This window comes from Gambusia affinis, linkage group LG01, assembly GCF_019740435.1.
Source record: "Gambusia affinis linkage group LG01, SWU_Gaff_1.0, whole genome shotgun sequence".
Classification (NCBI taxonomy): domain Eukaryota; kingdom Metazoa; phylum Chordata; class Actinopteri; order Cyprinodontiformes; family Poeciliidae; genus Gambusia; species Gambusia affinis.
In genome coordinates, this window is record NC_057868.1 from 23,971,884 (window position 1) to 23,986,449 (window position 14,566).

General features: G+C 39.5%; 2 protein-coding genes and 1 non-coding gene across 4 annotated transcripts; 1 reads left to right on the forward strand and 2 right to left on the reverse strand.

The window, feature by feature from the left end:
• The first annotated feature begins 325 nt into the window (after positions 1–325).
• On the forward strand, positions 326–1,951 carry cfap276 (cilia and flagella associated protein 276). 2 transcript variants are annotated; one of them, XM_044127612.1, is made up of 4 exons: positions 326–488; positions 1,383–1,498; positions 1,580–1,699; positions 1,820–1,951. In XM_044127612.1, the coding sequence occupies exons 1-3, from the start codon at positions 426–428 to the stop codon at positions 1,683–1,685; spliced, it is 285 nt and encodes a 94-aa protein (XP_043983547.1). In that variant the 5' UTR covers positions 326–425; the 3' UTR covers positions 1,686–1,699; positions 1,820–1,951. The 2 variants fall into 2 exon arrangements, with proteins under 2 accessions (XP_043983547.1, XP_043983550.1); XM_044127615.1 differs by having other exon boundaries at positions 1,858–1,951.
• Positions 1,952–2,598: 647 nt separating this feature from the next.
• smc5 (structural maintenance of chromosomes 5) lies at positions 2,599–12,827 on the reverse strand. Its single transcript, XM_044127587.1, has 24 exons — positions 12,591–12,827; positions 10,544–10,685; positions 10,321–10,373; positions 10,007–10,169; positions 9,542–9,676; positions 9,244–9,384; positions 8,991–9,152; positions 8,625–8,696; positions 8,245–8,500; positions 7,972–8,126; positions 7,703–7,816; positions 7,512–7,606; positions 6,841–6,973; positions 6,088–6,261; positions 5,770–5,939; positions 5,496–5,619; positions 5,190–5,312; positions 4,978–5,103; positions 4,771–4,866; positions 4,219–4,323; positions 4,013–4,132; positions 3,549–3,728; positions 3,298–3,393; positions 2,599–2,967 (listed from the first exon to the last, which is right to left on the reverse strand). Exons 1-24 carry the CDS (start codon positions 12,740–12,742, stop codon positions 2,833–2,835), a joined length of 3,222 nt encoding a protein of 1,073 aa, XP_043983522.1. The 5' UTR covers positions 12,743–12,827; the 3' UTR covers positions 2,599–2,832.
• A 1,057-nt stretch (positions 12,828–13,884) lies between these two features.
• LOC122840531 lies at positions 13,885–14,189 on the reverse strand. The gene has a single exon (XR_006372253.1).
• Positions 14,190–14,566: the final 377 nt, after the last annotated feature.

Consider the following 14,566-nt stretch of genomic DNA (forward strand, 5'->3'; position numbering starts at 1 on the left):
AGTTAAAAGTGTTACGTCTAGATATTTACTCGGCAAGGATAAAAGAAAAAAAAAAAAAGCACATTTATTTCCGGAATAAATATTTTTAAATGTCAGTAGAAATATCCAATCTTTATCTTATGACATTAAACATTAAGGAAAAGATACATTTTATTCATAGATTTGTGAAAATGTAATGCAATATTACAAATATGACGTCTACATTTTAATTATCTTAAAGATCATTTTGGCAAAGGGGGGTTTTTTTCATGGAGAAGGAGAAGATCTTTATTTATCACTTTACAACAGACGGTGTAAAATCCGCGCATTTCTTCTAAGCGAACCGGAAACCAGGTTGCTAGGCAACGTTGGAGTTCGCAACACCGTCTCTGGTTGCAGCAACAAAAGTTTAGGGGCCAGTTTAAGGTTCAGTTTACCCATTCAATATGTCGAAACTGGATCCGAACCCATCTTTTCCAAATCTGGGGAACGAATTCAGCCATCGGCAGGTGGGCTAAGCTTTAAGCTAGTTAACACGGACTGTTATTACTCCACAGGTAACGGCGGTAATGCGGTTTGCTTGTCAACTAAATATTTTTAGTTAAAACATGGTATTAAAAGAAAGTGATTCAACAATTTATTTATGTTTCACATTTTAAAAAGGGACTTTCTTGTGGGAAAAAAAACCCAAAACGCTTTTCCAGGGGTGTGGATACTAACACGGTGGACCCCTAAATTATTTTCTTCACTTTGTCGTCAATTTGTTGCCGAGTTTGAACAACTTTGATGACTTTCGAGGTTTCAGTCTATCGTCCACCTTTAGGATCTTGTAATTTAATAATGTATTATTAAACAAAGTTAAAATAAAAATACTTTAAACCAACTTATATAGAAGCTACAGATTTTGCAGGCCTTACCTTTTAAGCCAAATAAGTAAATAACTGTTTATTGCACAGTAATTTAATAATTTCAAACTATAAAACGGTGTTATAGTGCAGTGAAATCCAATTTTTATATTCTCATAAAAAATATGTCTTTTAGCAGCCCCGCTATTGTGTAAAACATTTCAATGATAATGTTTATGTAGATATATGTTGAGGTTTGTTGGGTAAAACGTGCAAGATCACTAAGGTTCACAATGAGAGTTAAAAAAAAACCCAAAAGAAAATCCAATACTGGGCACAGAAATAATTTACATTGTGACGGCAGATGAATTACACTTGACAAGGAAACCATATTTATTAAAATAATCAGGCTGGACATATTAGTCCTGTTATACTTATACAAGTACAGCGTTGCATTTCTTGTTTATTAAAAAATTCTTTGCGACTCTGTGCAGAGAAAGCCACCTGCAGTACCCGTTCACATCTCAAAGGAGAACATTTCTTCTTTGTCATCCTCAGGCTCCAAAGGATAGCCTGGATTTCAAACTGACTACGATCTACAACCACCATACGGACTTATTCTTGAGCAGGTATCAAATGGTGTGCCAGAGAGAAACCGTCAGTTTCGGTGAACGGTAGGTGAGAGGGATGATGTGACAGGAGAGTTTCAGGCAGTTCAACACGTGTAATTCTTTTTTCTTTTTTTTTATCTGAAGGAAAAGGGAAAAGTTAGAGAAGCAGCTCAAGCTACAACATGAGCAAGAGAACGGCATCAGAGTTTGGGTCGACCCGAAGAGGAACACCTACCACTACCTGACATGACGGGTAAAATCCAGGTAAAATGTTGCAATGAAACCAGCACATACAGCAGCGAATACTTGATTAAACATCTACTCATTCTGAAAAGTACGTACATAAGTCATTTTATTTGAACATGTGAATATTTTCCACCACAGAAAAATATTCTCAGGCGCTCTGCTTTCTCAACAATTAGAACTTCAGCTTTGGAGGAGGCTTCAAGAACTGCCAAGTACTGCTGCTGCTACCCAGGACGTCCTGACAATAAAACAGTGTTTTTTTGTCAGTGTTTTTTTTTTTTTTTGTTTTGGCGGTGCGTGAACAAACCAAAAACAGAACAATGTAGTGTAATACTCAATATTCTAAATGATTTTCTTTTGGCTTGGTGAATACTAAACATTCACAAAGTAGAAAAAGGAGAGTTGAAGCTGCTTTTAATTTGGCAGTGCAGTAAAGAACAAATTCAGTTGGTTTTTTTTTTGGACAAACTTTGATCAGCCTGTACCTATAAAACTAAAAAAATCTGGGCTGGCTTATCCTTAGAAAATAGAGACGCTTTAAATAGTCATGACTTAAAAAGAACTTGTAAATTAATACCTGAATTTCATAATATGTCTAAGAAAGAAATGGGGATTACAATGCAAAACTGAACCTAGCTCAAGGACATTAAGTTTTGTTTCAAAATGCACAATTAACTAGTCAAAAATTACCATTTGTAATCAGTTGTGTTCAATTAAGTAGCTAGAAAACCTCACCACAAATGGAGATCATCATCTAAATGTAAACCAGTGTCATCCCCCTTTAGCTTTCCAGAAATTCTGATTTTTCTTTTATCCTCAATTTAAATTTTTCTGTGCTCCCAGTCTTTCCAAGACAGCATATAAAAAGTAGTTTTGGACATTTCTGTTTGTCTCCTTTTTAGAAAAGAGTAACACACTGACTTACAAAACAATTTATTTAGACATATTATCACACTATCTTACATTTTTTGCCTCATGCAAAACATGCTGAACTTAAAGTGGAAATGTGCAAATAGTAAATAACCATGAAAATCAAATGTAAAGTCAAACATGTAAGCGGGGTATTGATATGAAAAACTAAACAACTTCCAATTTTAAACCCTGTGTGAAAAATCTCAGTGCTGGTTTTGAAATGTTTAGCTGTGTTGGGTTTATGCCCTGGCTTTTCTTTGGAGGCGGCGTCGGGTGAAAGCCGTTTTGTCCCATTCGTTGGGAGGAAGCATGTGAGGCCCGTTATGGACGCAGAGAATGGTCATCTCCTCGGCGTACTGCAGATTCTGCAGCAGCTACCGACAAAAAAAAAAAGAAACAAAAATACTAAGAGTTCAGAACCTGAGAGAAAATTTTTTTTTTTAAATACAACTTCCTCTGATGGGTGCCAAAACAGAAAACAACAACAAGTTTTTGTCCAAGAACTGTTGAGATGCAAAGATTTTTATTTAGGGGTAAGAAATATTAAGTTAAAACACAAAATGGTCATGAGCTAAATAATAATAATAATAATAATAATAATAAAGATATATAAACTAACTTTAGTGGTTGAGTATTTCACAAAAGTTGCTCTGTGGAGCAGGAAGTGACACACCAACTGCGGTCAGTCATGTAGACATACTTACTTTTGGCGTGATGAAGAAGTACTGAGACGTGGTCTCTTTGCAGGCGGTCCGGACCACAATGTCAAACACTCTCCTTTCATTCACAGGATCCATTCCCTGGGAAACGAAACACACACAGACATAAATACTCATCTAAAAAATAAAAAAAACTTACTCCAGCTGCATTTCTTTCTGCTGCACCTTTTATTTCGATTTCACATCAGGCTGTCATTTATACTGCGAATAAAAGTATAATTAAGAACAAAGCGTACCTGGTTGATCTCATCCACCACTCTGAAGGGGCAGCGGTTCAGCTCCTGCAAGGCCATCAGATAAAGCATGGTGGAGACGCTGCGCTCTCCTCCGCTCTGATGGTGCGGCGTGAGCTCGTGAAGCTGCGTGCTGCTGTGGAACTTCACGCGAATGCGAATCCCGTACTTGTCGTATTCCTCCTGAAGGAGAGCGCACGACAGCAAGTGCGAAACAATTCAACCGAAACAGACTTGAGAGTAGGCAAAAGTCAAGCAATCAACAAGGTTTGTGCAAGATGTTGCAAAAGCGCAAAATGGCAAGGAAAATAACTGAGAATATTTACCTTTTCATTTAAAATATGGTTCAATCTACATACATAATAATTGATTCTATCATTTAAAAGTCGCACAGTTGTTAGAATAAAGCTCTTGATCATGGATTCTGATTTATCTCTGTAGTCTGTGTTGCCCCCGATTGTTTTTACCTCGTTCTCCGAGTGCAAATCCACCTCTCCTGCACACTGCATGGAGCGGAAGAAGTCACTGAACTTGTCATTTATCTGGTCCACCAGCTGCTTCAGAGGGTTCAGCCAGCGTTCTTTTGCCTGTAACACACACACACACACACCACTGTTAGAAAAACTACAGACAACACGAATTCAGTAGAACTGCTGCTCATAACATAATGCACCTCAGATATATTCTGCCTGTAGGCATTCAAGGACTCTGTCTTTTTCTGAAGCTCTCTCTCCAGATGTTTGATCTCCTGCTCTCTCCTGTTGTACTCCTCGACAACCTTCACCACAGAGTCAAACAGGACAAATGTTTACACTCCCAACACAAGAAAACTGCAAATAAACAAATTCTTTTGGGTCTACTTTCTAGTAAAAATATCTTCATTCACATGAAAAAAAAAAGACAAAATAACTTAAAAGTAACTTCAACAAGCAACAGAAGCTTGTTTCAAGTACATAATTCCTTAATATTGATAGAAAAAGTAATAGTTACACTGGTGGATTATATTGATACATCTTGCCAGAAAGCCATGTGTAAGTTAGTTTTGTCTTATTTCAAGTGTACCAAGGCATTTTCACTAGACCAAACTACTACTTAAGGTTTTGTGTTTTTGCAGTGAAATAATCACAATAATAAGCTTAGGTTTCTTCATTAGTGACAAAATCCCTGTTTTTACTTGCGGCTTTCTTACAAATAGCCAAGTTAAACAGGTTTTTGACTCTCTTACGCTTTCACTGAGACCAGTGAAGCACTCGGCTCTGGAGCGTTCCTCGTTCAGCATGGCATCGACCTCATCCAGCGTGTCGGGCAGTTTGCTGAAAGCCTGCATTGACATAACAGCTAATAAATATACATCAGCCACAAAAGGCGTTCACGCCATATGACCAGGACAATGTTCTGTCAGACGACATGAAGATGGAGGATGAAGACTAACATGGCGCAGGTCTTCTGATAACGCCTCGTCTGGCTGCATCCGACAGTTGGACTTCGCCCTCTTCAGCAGGCCTTTGCACTGTTCAGTCAGCTGGACCTTCCTCTGCTCCAGACGGCTGCATCTTTGCTGCAATGAGAAGGTAAGTGAAGGCCGTGCTGCCAGGTCCTCGGCAGAAACGCGGCAGCAATCCAGCCGTGCGCTGCTTTGCTTACTTCCAGGGTTTTAAATTCAGAGGCACTTTCCCTGCAGTCGTTTTCCAGCTTGCTCTTTTCTGCTGTTAACCCCGCCATCTCCAAAGCCAGATGCACCTTCTCCATCGTCAGCTTGGCTCTCAGCTGCAGACGATGAGAAGATGGTGGAAGTGTTAATGTGCAGAGCAGAATGTAGTGTTGCTCTGCAGCATGTGAACACATTGCATTATAGGAATGGCAGATCTTTAAGGGCTTTAAACCGCTCCACATATAGGAAACACAGGACGATCTTGAACGCGTTTTGTTTCGAGGTTGAATATTTCATACCTTCATTTGGGCCACGATTGCTGTAGCTATGGTGACCTTCAGCAAATTGACGGCCTTAATTTTTTCTTTAGTTTCCTCTTCAACTTTTTTCAAATCCACAACATTCTGCTCCATTTGCTTCAGACTAAAAATATACAGTAAAAGGATTAGATTGCTGTTAAAGTTTAAACTTGCCCCATCTATGCCACTTTAAACAGATGTGCTTTCATTAAAGTATGAAAATGTAGAAATTTTTACAAAAAAACACCCCTCTGTCCTTTCCCCACAGGCTCACCTGTCCTGTTTTGTGCTGATTTTCTGTTCCAGTTGTCTCCTCTTCCCCTTCTGCTCAGAGAGACGTTTCTTCTCTGATAGCAGTTCGTTTTCTTTGCGATCCAGACTGGCAGCCTCCTTCTGCAGGGCCTTCATTTGCTCATCAATCTCTCGCAGTCTTGACGCACAGGCCTAATTGGAACAGAGATGAACAAGACGGATTGAAGTCCTAAGAAACAAACCCAACATACTGTATTTGAACCAAGATTCCCGAACCATGATGGCTGAAGGAAAGGGTTTGGGTTTTGCTTTCAGGTTTGCTTTAATATGAAGTTCTTACCTTCATCTGCTGCTCCACTTGCCGTTTCTCCTCAGCATCCACGGTTATCGAGAGGTACTGAGAGACGTGCACTGCCGAGTTGCTGGTACTGATCTTGTTGGAATAGAAGGACCTTTTGACAGTGTACCTCTCATCTGTTGTGTATAACACCCTAAGGTAGGGCTCCTCAATCACCTGAGAGAACATTGAAAACAATAAGGTAGAGACCTTTCTAAAAATGCAAGCAAAAATGTGATAGAAAGGTAACACTTCCTTAAAAAAAACCAAATGCACCGTGTTGGTTACATAACATTAAAATTACATTTTTTTTGGAATAGACCCGTCACAATAACAAATTTTGCTGGACGATAAATTGTCCGAGTAATTATTGCAGTAAACGATAATATTGTTTTGAGACCATTTCCAAGCGTTACATTCATAATTGTAAAATAATGTAAGTTTGCTCTGCCTGAAAGACCAATAAGCTTTCCTCTGTAAGAAACACTTAACAATGGCACTGGAAGGAATCTTAAATAAAATAAAATACAACAACCAAAAACAATAAATAAAATGGATTATGATTTTTCCAAAAACAAAGATGCCCTTCAAAAAACATAAAATAAGCTAAATTTCTAAATAGAAATTGTTGAACTTATTTCAATTTATATGTGATTAGTTGATTAATTCCTTATTGCGACGGGCGTATATGGGAATTCAAATATTTTCCCCGGATTTATTTGAAAGTGTTGGACAGAAATCAGAACAGGATCGTACCGTTTTGATGAGAGCTTTGGTCTGTTCGTTTCCCACTGGCACGTCGTGCACCTTGTACTGGAAGCAAAGGTAGCTCATCACCTCATCAGGAGCATCAAACATCTCGCGAAGGTAAGTGAAGAAGCCAAAACGTCTGCAAACGTAAACGTTTCTTAAACCACTATAATAACTCCATGATAACCTCTGAAATCTGTTCATACAAGCAAGTTTAATAGTTGGAAAACAACTGGGTGCACAGTTTCGAATATAATGCCCACCCTTTATGCTCTTTGTTGATGAAATTCACTTAAATTCTTTGCCTAATCAGACCAACCAGAAAAAGAAGGAATCAAATGCATCATTAAACCTCCTAATTAATAAAATATTCACAGAGATAAGGAATGTGCATAAAACCAGCCCTTTGTCTTGAATCTGTAGAAGTCATCAAGTCCCTGAAACCTTCCTGGCTTTAGTGTGGTGATGTATTTTTTTTTCATATTTCCCAAAATCATGGTACAGACATCTTATACACACCTTAGACCACTTTTGTTAAACTTGTGTGAAAAATGAACAAAGTTATGTTCCACAGGGTCCCTGCTCAGGGACATTTAATACAATCTATTTGGGACACGGCCTACACACAGTCGGTATACATTACACAATTTGACCTTCAGGAAAATAAAATCTCTCACCTCAGGGACTCGATGTTTCGGGATGGCGCCCGCCTGGAACACGACTCCGGTGGAGCAGAAATGGAGTTAACTCTCAAGTTCATTTTGTCACGGACCTGCGGACAAGGAGTGGTCGCAAAGCAAATTTTGCTTTTAGACTCAGTCAGAGGGAATGTCGAAGCTGCAGGTTAGACGGTGAGCACAACCCGGACCTCGGTCATAAACTTCTCCATGTCGTCCTTCCTCTGGAAAACGAACGCCCGCAGGTCGTGGAAGGGGATGTGGTTCTCCACGTACTTAGCAAATTCTGGATTCTTTACATTCACCTGTGGGACAGAAGGAAGAGTTAGAATTGAAGCCCAAAAGCAAAAATCACAAATAATAAGGCAGACATTTTGATCATTTAGTATGAAATCAGCACTTTTCTCTGACTTTTGCTAATGATAAACCATATTTTCTACACTATATGAGTGGGACTCACCACCAGCATCATGGGTTCATGGACATTTCCTTCAAAGAGCCCTCGGTTCTTCCTCAGCCACTGGAGGGCAGCGTGTGTATCCCTGTGGCGTCCTCGCAGCTTCTCTTCTTTGGCGTTCATCATGTTGTTCATGTCCTTAAGCCTCCTTACCAACACTACAAATAAGCAAAGAAATAAAAACATGTTGTTTGCAAGGATTCCAAATTGTGCAGCTTTTAAAAACAAAGTTCCTGCTATGTTTTTTTTTGTTCTACATCAAACTTGAAATCTGACTTTTCGACTCGGCATTGATGTTGTCGCCCTCCCTGCGCAGGTCCGCCCTCTCTCCTTCGATCTTAGCTCTCTCCACCTGGATGCGCCTCAGCTCCATGTTGACGGCGTTGATCTGTGGCGTCACGTCCGGCTGGTCGCTGATTTTGGCCAGCTCCGACTTCAGGTCCTCAATGGTCCGTCTGGTGTTATTGATCCGCTTCTGGTGGTCCTCCTCTTCGGTCTGCTTCAGTCGCAGGTTCTGTTTAATGTCGTCGATCTGTAGAGGAGAGTGAGTCGCGCGGAACGTTACTTCATGCCTGTGTTTTTCTGTTTAGTTGTACCCTCTTATTTAAAAAAAAAAATCAAACGGGTGACGTTTCTTGTCGGCGAATCCGTCTTGCCTCTTTGTGTTTCCGATCCAGCTGATCTTGTTTCTGTTTGCACTTCACAGAGGCGTCTTTGATTGCTGCAGTCTGAAAAACAAACCTCATTTTAATGATAATCAAAGATTATAGAAAGTTAAGTACTGATCCCTTGGTAGAAAAACAAATGGATGACAGAAGGGTGGATGGGTGTTTAACAGAATGGGATAGGAAGCATAACATTTCAATTATTTTTCCATCTATCTTTCCAACTTTAGTATGTTTAAAATACTGTAATTAAGTTACTTTAATTTTCTGATATAATATAATATCACTTGTAGCAAGAAGTTACAGAAAGTAAACGTAACAGCAAAAGCATCATTATGTTCATGATAACTTTGTCACCTTGGCCTTCATCTGCGCCTCGTTGGGCTTCAGCTGGTCATCAATCTGCTGGATCTTCTTCAACATGGGCGCCTGCGCCTGCCTCAGGGCAGACAGCTGCTTTTTGGCCTCTTCCCGCTCCATCTTCAAGCCCTCCAGCTCCTTACGTGCGGTCTCGTACTCCTAGTCCCACAGCCAAAAGAGTGCAGTTATTTCACGACTGGACTGAATTTCCCTTCCCTCTTGTGTTGTGTGCCTCGTCTCAACAACTCACCACCCATGGCTTCTTCTTTTCTAGCAACTCAATGACATCCAGGTGCCTTTTCTTTTCGTAGTAACGGTTTACGTCGATCTTGTTCCTCTCGTTCCTCTGCTTGGCCTTTTCCAGGAAGCTCGCCTTCTCCTTCACAACATTCTACAGACAAACAACCCAAGCCATCAGAAACCCGATCCAGTGTTGTAACATTTCACAAGAAATAACACTAAACTTACATCCAGTAACACTACAGTGTGGCTGATCATGGCATCTTGTATACAGAAATCAGAGGATTATCTAATCTTCTCTTTCTTACCTCCAGTTCTCGTTCTTTGTTGCGGAAGTTTTTCAGCTCGCAGTGGTACTCGTACATTTCTGGTGGCCCAACTGACTTCTCAGTTGCCTCGAGAAGTTCAACTTTGGACATCTTTGCAAACTCTCCAACTTTTTCCTGCAAAGGATCAAGGAACGGTCTGATACTAATGTGGGGGGCGGGGGAGGAAACATTCAAAATTTATTCACCACATCTGAAAGCTTTGGTTGTGTTTGATTTAATTTTGGGGTATCATTGTTGAATAGAAATATACACCATGCTTTTTGGATTTTGTAATAGGTTATGAAAACAATGTATTACTTTACTTTCACTTCACACTTATGGTCATATCAAGCTGCCAATAAAACACATTAAGAAGTCAAACTATAATGTAATAATACATAAAACAGTCCACGGGGATGGAAGACTTTTTTTAAAACTATTTAATCAAACTCTACATCAACTTACCTGAGGTAGAAACTGGCAGAGGTTGCTGACTTGGATCTGGAGAGCCTTCACTTCCTCCTCCACTTTTTTCTGGTTGCTGATTCCACCATTTAGAATCCAGAGCGACTGATTGTTCTCCACGTGGATCTCTCGGCTAATTACCAAATTACCTCCATTTTTAAACCTTTATAAGCAAAACAATATGAATTTACACAATGAAAAGTTGCATTTTGGCTACATAAAAGATTAATAATTTAGTAACAAAACTATACACTGGAACTTTCTTAAAAACAAGTAGGCGTGTTAGTAAAATGAAAGCGTTGACTATCACTTACAGCTCTATCTCAACGAAACCTTTTTGACAGCCACGTTTCACATAAAGCCCCACCTAACACACAAACAAATCTGTTAACAATCACGAACCACAAAAAAAAAAAAAAAATGCCAAAAATATTTCATGTCTGCATCATTTACATCAGCTGTCGAACACATATTCGAAAATAAAGATCAAAATAGATTTATCATGCATGAAGCCTTGGTTGGGATTCTACTATTTACCTTGTCTCCTCTGCCCAGAGTTACAGTCCGGCCAGCCAGAACCAGGCATATGGCGCACACGATGCTGGACTTCCCGGTTCCGTTGGCTCCAACAATCATGTTCAGATTCGGTCCAGGATGCACCACAGAGTAGTCGTATGTCCTGTCAGTGCACAAAAGGACACATCGAAGTTTGTCCTGCTGTATTTCAGAGCACAAGTGAAAAATCAAACTCATATAATCAACCTTGATAAAGACTGATGATGCGTTGGGCTCTTTCTCTCTGTCTGGTTCCGTTCCGTTAGTTTTAGATGAAGAAAATATTCCAGCCACTATTTTAATTCTGCTGGCATACAATGGAAAACAAGTGGCCCCAATTATAGGATTGTGCAAACTTTCTCACAAGGTTTTAACCAGATTAAAGCATCTAACATGCAAAATATGAATAATGATGGTAACATCTTGTGATTGTACTTGTACTAAAGTGAATCTTATAAATCCTTTACAAATGAATCGAAGCCCCTTGAACCTTATCTCATGTTACAGCTTCAAGTAATGTATTGCATTTGGGTTTTATGTGATAAAATACATGCCTTAATAAATCTCTTTCAAATGCAATTAAAAAGAGGCTCTCAACGACCTAGTTTGCAGTTTTATGACAACTTTTTCTTGCAAAACAACTAATTATTAGTCAGACTGGATTTAGAGGCCCGGTGAACAGAAATTTTCAAGTCCTTCCACAAGTTTTTGATTAGATTTTAGGTCTAGGCTTTGACTGAGCCATTTGAATAGATACACTTGCTTCCATCTAAACCACTCCCTTCTTTCTCTGGCAATATGTTTAGCTTCACTGTCTTGCTACAAAGTGAATATACAAGTCAGTCTTGTGTCTTCTACGGCGCTATAGAACATCCTCCCTACAGCGTGCCATTTCACCGTGGGGGTTGGTGTGTTTAGAGTGAAGAGCAGACTTCTCTGTGTTAGTTTATTTGCATGAAAAAATTTACATTTTGGTCCCATCAGAGCACCTGCTTTCACATGTTTGTTGTGTTCACTGTATTGATTTTTGCTGGTATAAAAGAGGCTTCCCTCTACCTACTTAAACAGTGGAATCCTTCTGTTTTACTGGACGGGTGAATCGACTAATAGTTCTCCTGAAAAACAGATTCTCCCACCTGAGCTGTGGATTTCTACAGGTCCTGATTTACTGTAAGTGTCTTGGTTGCTTCTCTGATTGTTGCTCTCCTTTCCTTAGTCTTCCAGTGAAGGTGGACAACCATATCTTGATAGTTTAACAGAGTTGCTATACTAATTTAATATTGAATAGATCAACCGAACAATACTAAATGTGATGCTCAAATCTGTTCTTTAACCTCTCTGCAGCTTTAGATGTTTGGTGTGCTTCATGATGCCATTTGCTTACTTATGTTCACTAATAAACGTGATCCCTCTGCAAAACAGCTGGCTTTAAGATGACACAAAAGAGAACTGTATTTGACAAATTATGAGATATTTGAATGTATGTCGCTTTCTTATTTTATTCAGGAGTGAAGGGGGGTTGAATATAAATGTATTAGATAGTTTTTAGATTTTAATTAGTAAAATAATCTGAAATCCAAGTATCAATCTTCTTTACTTCTACTTATTTATATGCTATCTTCCTAGTAACAGTCTATCACATAAAACGCATACAAAATACAGTTAACCTTCCCAAAGTGACCTGACTGATTTAATAAAAGGCTTCAACATGCATGAATAGTTTGTAGAAAAGTGAGTGGCCTGACTATGAGCCAGAGTTAGCTAGTTTAATAAGTTCGTTGGTGCCTGCTGTGAAACCTGTTGGTTTGTTGTCGCTCATTTCAGACTTGTTCATATCTAAAGAGTTTTAAAGTTTAATAAACTTTAACACTAGCCGTAGCAAATGTGTTAGCGGGTAGCCTGGCAGCCCTCTGTGTCAATGTAACTAACAGTTTCTTGTTTGTTGGTTGTTTTTTTCCTCCCAGCGGCAGTTTAAGTTCACAGCCGTTGGTCTCAGCAGCTGGCTGACAGCGTAGGAAACACGACTTACAGGAAGTTTTTCATCGTGATGCGAAGTATGGAGCCCTCCACAAAGGAACCAGCTTCTCCTGCTCCTTCGGGGCCCCTGAGTAAGCTCGTAGAACCCGTCTGTGAGCCGCTGGTGATATGGCTAAGCCGCTGTCTTTTATTGGGCTCCGCCATAACGAGAAAAAGAAAAGGAATTTGGAAGAAAACAGGACGAGATTCGGAGAGCAGCCGCACTCCCGCTTCTTGCTAAGTTTTTTAAGAAACGCGATTGGACTGTTATGGTCACGTGTATATACAAATTATGACGTCAAAGGAAAAGCTCTACATCTGGGAGTTGTAGTTTGTAAAGCGCGAACCCATAGTGTTTTTACTTGTTTTTACTCTAAGTGGCGGTATCATGGTATTTGTATTTCCCATGGAGATCGTTACATTTCACAGCACAGTGAAGTACCTATGTTAACTTCACTTCTTTAAAAAAATGCTGCATATCAAACAAAGATTAAAAACCGACTTTGCAATTTGGCGCCTTGAACTAGCCTTCTTTCTTTCGCACGTCATCACAACAAAGCTCCTCAATTATGCCGTTAACCATTCTTATTCAGATATTGTTCATGATTCGTAATTTTTTGAGAAAAATGTGGATTTTTTGGACGATGTAGGTCATGTTACTTCTGACCTAAAATCAATGATGATCGGATTACTGATGGATAACGGATAGATATTTTTCTGTTATTTGCACATCCCAATTTGAGTTTTTTCCTCCCCTCACTTCTCCTAGTCTGGTTTTTACAAATATACATGCCCATGTTTATGTTTGTAGTTGTCCTACTCTGTGCATTTCTTTGAATTAGACTATTTGCCATTTTAAAAAACTGTAGTCTTTTCTTATTGTGATTTTGTATGCTGCTTCTAACTATATACTTTTACACAAGTGCATGGTTCGATTTGCTTGTCACTTTGCTCACACCTGAATTTCTTTAATGGACATTTATAGGGTAACGTTACTGTTCCATTAAAAAACGTATGCAGAAAACATTTTATTTCAATTTTAATGAGGAAAGGATAGTAGGCTACAATGAGAGAAGGGAGGGATGTCTAAGGTAAAGGTAGAGACGCAGGAGTCCTAAGGCTCCTTACACGAGGGATTATACAACTACAGTATGAGGAGCGGGGCAGGAATGCTGAAAACAGTTTATATGGCGTTGTTTTCTTTATCTAGACTTTATCAGACCTGGACGATACTGAAACTAAAGTCAGTCGTTTTATCCAGGGTTTGGGTACCGTGTCCAGGTTTCCTCGCTTTTCCTCGGCTGTGGTGAGATCAGAATCGCCTCTGGACTCATTGTCCGTCGTGAGGCCCGAACCAAAGCTCGGGCCCAACCAGAACTAGTATATCTGATCAATTCATCACTTCTGACCACAGCACGAAGCGTGGAGGCCCTGTGACGGTTTCTCGCCGGCTGCTCACCGCCACGGAGGCTGCAGAGCGCTTTTCCTATCATCTCCGACCGGAGCAGAGCCCAACTCAGGTCGGATCAAATAAGATCACTGTGTAGGTTATAACAGAAAGACAGACAAACACTCAACATTCACTCACACACACGCTCTCCATTCACACTGTGGGGATTACGCACTTCCGCATCCGGATTAAAAGGTAACGGCCGCGTGGAATTATGGGACGTAAGTAACAAACTGTATGACATTGCCCTCTTGTGGTCATTGATGAAAACAACAACCTAATTTAATTGATTTTTAATTATTTTGCATACTTGAAAAAAAATAAAATAAACTAAGAATTTTGAGTTCTATAGAAAGTAAAAACGGAAAAAATACATGAGATGAATCTGTTACAGTAAACTACAGTACATCCAACCACGATGAAACGTAAAACTTTTATTTCTTTATTGGTGTAAACATTTTATTTCTGACTTTATGCATTTCCAAAGGACGTTGATATACAAAATATGTGAAAAGGCAAAACTTAATGGGAGCAAGAAT